General features: G+C 42.4%; 1 protein-coding gene across 1 annotated transcript in view; it reads right to left on the reverse strand.

Moving 5' to 3' along the window:
- LOC103519856 (protein Tob1-like) overlaps positions 1 to 1421 on the reverse strand; it is a gene marked incomplete at its 5' end in the record, with an annotated part of 2275 nt that extends 854 nt beyond the window's left edge. The window contains 2 exons of the mRNA XM_026831181.1: positions 337 to 538; positions 996 to 1421. Of these exons, the coding sequence (XP_026686982.1) occupies positions 337 to 538; positions 996 to 1421 (628 nt within the window). The remainder of the gene's footprint in view (positions 1 to 336; positions 539 to 995) is intronic.
- Positions 1422 to 2654: the final 1233 nt, after the last annotated feature.

Raw genomic sequence — 2654 nt, forward strand, 5'->3', positions numbered from 1 at the left:
AAATTCTTTTTTTTTTTTTTTTTTAAAAAAAAACTTAGCATTTCGCAAAAGTTATGACGTACCTACTTAATATTACAGAAGGAAAACCTTTAAAAACCTTGCATAACCATAAAAATAGTTGTTGTGACGTCAAAATTTAACGAAATGTAGACTGCAAATTTTGCTCTCACGAACGCAACCTGGTGGTTTAGAATAGAATCAAATAGAGTTTTATATTTTCCTTTTGGAATCAGGACCGACTTCTATTACGCGCAATCTTGGATTTCCTATGATTTAGAACAGGCCCTGTTTCAGTTTCCGGTTCCGTTTCTGAAAGTTTCCCGAAAGGAATCTTACCTGTGAGAAATAGTAGGAGGGTGAGAGGGACCTAGCTGTGTTGCCAGACGATGTGTTTGGAGAATAGTGGGGGGACTGGGCGCCGGGGGAGTGCAGGAAGTTTGACAACGTTGGAGGCAGACTAGGCTGGGGATGATTGTTGTGTTGTTGCTGGAGTAGAGCGCGCTGCTTGATGTAATTGCTGAACTCAGTGGGAGACATTCTGAAATGAGAAGGCGGGGGCGTTAGACAGGCTGTGTCCGGGGGAGAGGCACACATTTGGTGCCTAAACCATAAACCTAAAGCCTTTTTTTATGCTATATACACTACCAAAGCAACGCCAACCTAAAGCCTACACCGCCTATGGTGCCTACACCATGAAAAGACCAAAGATAAAGAAGAAAAGGAATCATGGCCACAAGTTGAACGAATTCAAGTATCCATCTAAAAACCCAAATGTGCCAAATTTCAAAGTACCTACACAGTACACATCTAATATGTAGTTGTAGTCCTTGGAAAGAGGTTCCCCTCTTTCAAGAATCAACCAAGAAAGCTGTATATATCATTTCAAGTGAATTGGAAACTCGTCGTTAGTTATTAGTTACGTATTAACAGTGATACTCCTTTTCTTATTTCCATTCACTCATACTGTTAATCCTTTTCTTTTGTCTCCAACTCACCTGTTCGTTCGTTTGGAGTTGGTTTTCAGCTTGGTGCTTCCGAACTTGGTTTGGGCGAACGAGGCCGTAGTGAAGGTTAGAGGCGCCGTGCTCCGGGGTAAGAAAGTGGGTGACCCTTTCGTGGGTGACGGGGAAGCGGAGCGCTCCTCGCCGTTGAGACTGAGACTGGCTAGGCACACCTCCACCGGGCGAAAGACGCGCGCCTCCGGGTTGAAAGTCTTGTGTACCTCGCGATCCATGGCGGCGGCGTGCAGGCTCGGGTCCGCGGTAGCGTCTAGGCTGGAAGGGGAAAGTGTTGGCGGGCCGGAGACCGCTGCTCCCGGCGCGGAGGTTTTCCTGTCCCAGGACTCGCGGTAGAGGATCTTCACGTCACCTTTCTCGCCGATCCGGTAACTTACCTGAGAACGGAATAGAGGATTTGTTATGCTACAATTTTTTTGAGAATAACGTAAATTTGAATTGAACAGAACAAAGCCCTTATGCCCTATTATTATTTACCTATATTGAATCTATTCACTCACTTAAACAATTTTTGTCCACTTACTCCTTATTATTACCCTCAAATTAATTTGATCGATGGAAAATCGAGAGTCGAAGAAATTTGATCGAGAGTCGAAGCCAGCGTCTCCGAGTTGAGAGTCCAGTGGTCTTAACCATTCTATCACATAGACATCAAGGAATAGGATAACATCAATAAAATAAACGAAGGAAATTAAGTTATTTTCAGAAAGGAAGTGATCATTATTTTCGTCTAAAAGGAAAGTAGGTACGTAGGTAGGTACCTAAAGGTAGGTACGTGCTCTTTAGTAAACGAATCTTATTTACTTTGCCACCTATAACCTGATGTAATGGGCTGTATGTATGTCCTATTTTGACAGCCCCAAGCACAATATACGGACGTCTCCAAGTTGAGAGTCCAGTGGTCTTAACCATTCTATCACATAGACATCAAGGAAAGGATAACATCAATAAAATAAACGAAGGAAATTAAGTTATTTTCAGAAAGGAAGTGATCATTATATTTGTCTAAAAGGAAAGTAGGTAGGTACCTAAAGGTATGTACGTGCTCTTTACTAAATGAATCTTATTTACTTTGCCACCTATAACCTGATGTAATGGGCTGTATGTATGTCCTATTTTGACAGCCCCAAGCACAATATACGTACGCACAGTATTGTATCATATCATGTGGTATACTGGTACAATAGGTACCTTGTGCTCAACTACAAACCCCGATATTTATAAAATCTCGTTATTGGTGATCTAAGCTATGTTAGCATCAAGTTCCCCTGTTTCCTTAGGTTAGACTGTTAGACCGATGTTAAACAACATTGAGCGTGGTTGGTATCTGGACAATCACGGACTGCTGGCCCACTCAGACTGTGAGGCCGATGATAGCTCATCGCCGACTCGAAGGTAAAACCCCCGTCTCTTGAAACCTTCACCACCACCAGTTATACAATGACGTCAAACGCGCCCCTTAGCCAGCCTAGTTTAGTTTGAAGAGCCTAGTTTGCTTGGTGGGTGGCACACCTGCCTTCTAAGCGCTAGGTCGCGGGTTCGATTACTATACCTACTTGGGGTGACTTTTATATTATTAATTAATTTATTTAATTTTGACATCCTTTGTAAATACTTTTTACTTAAGTTATATATAGA

This window comes from Diaphorina citri, unplaced genomic scaffold, assembly GCF_000475195.1.
Source record: "Diaphorina citri unplaced genomic scaffold, Diaci psyllid genome assembly version 1.1 scaffold2993, whole genome shotgun sequence".
NCBI lineage: Eukaryota > Metazoa > Arthropoda > Insecta > Hemiptera > Psyllidae > Diaphorina > Diaphorina citri.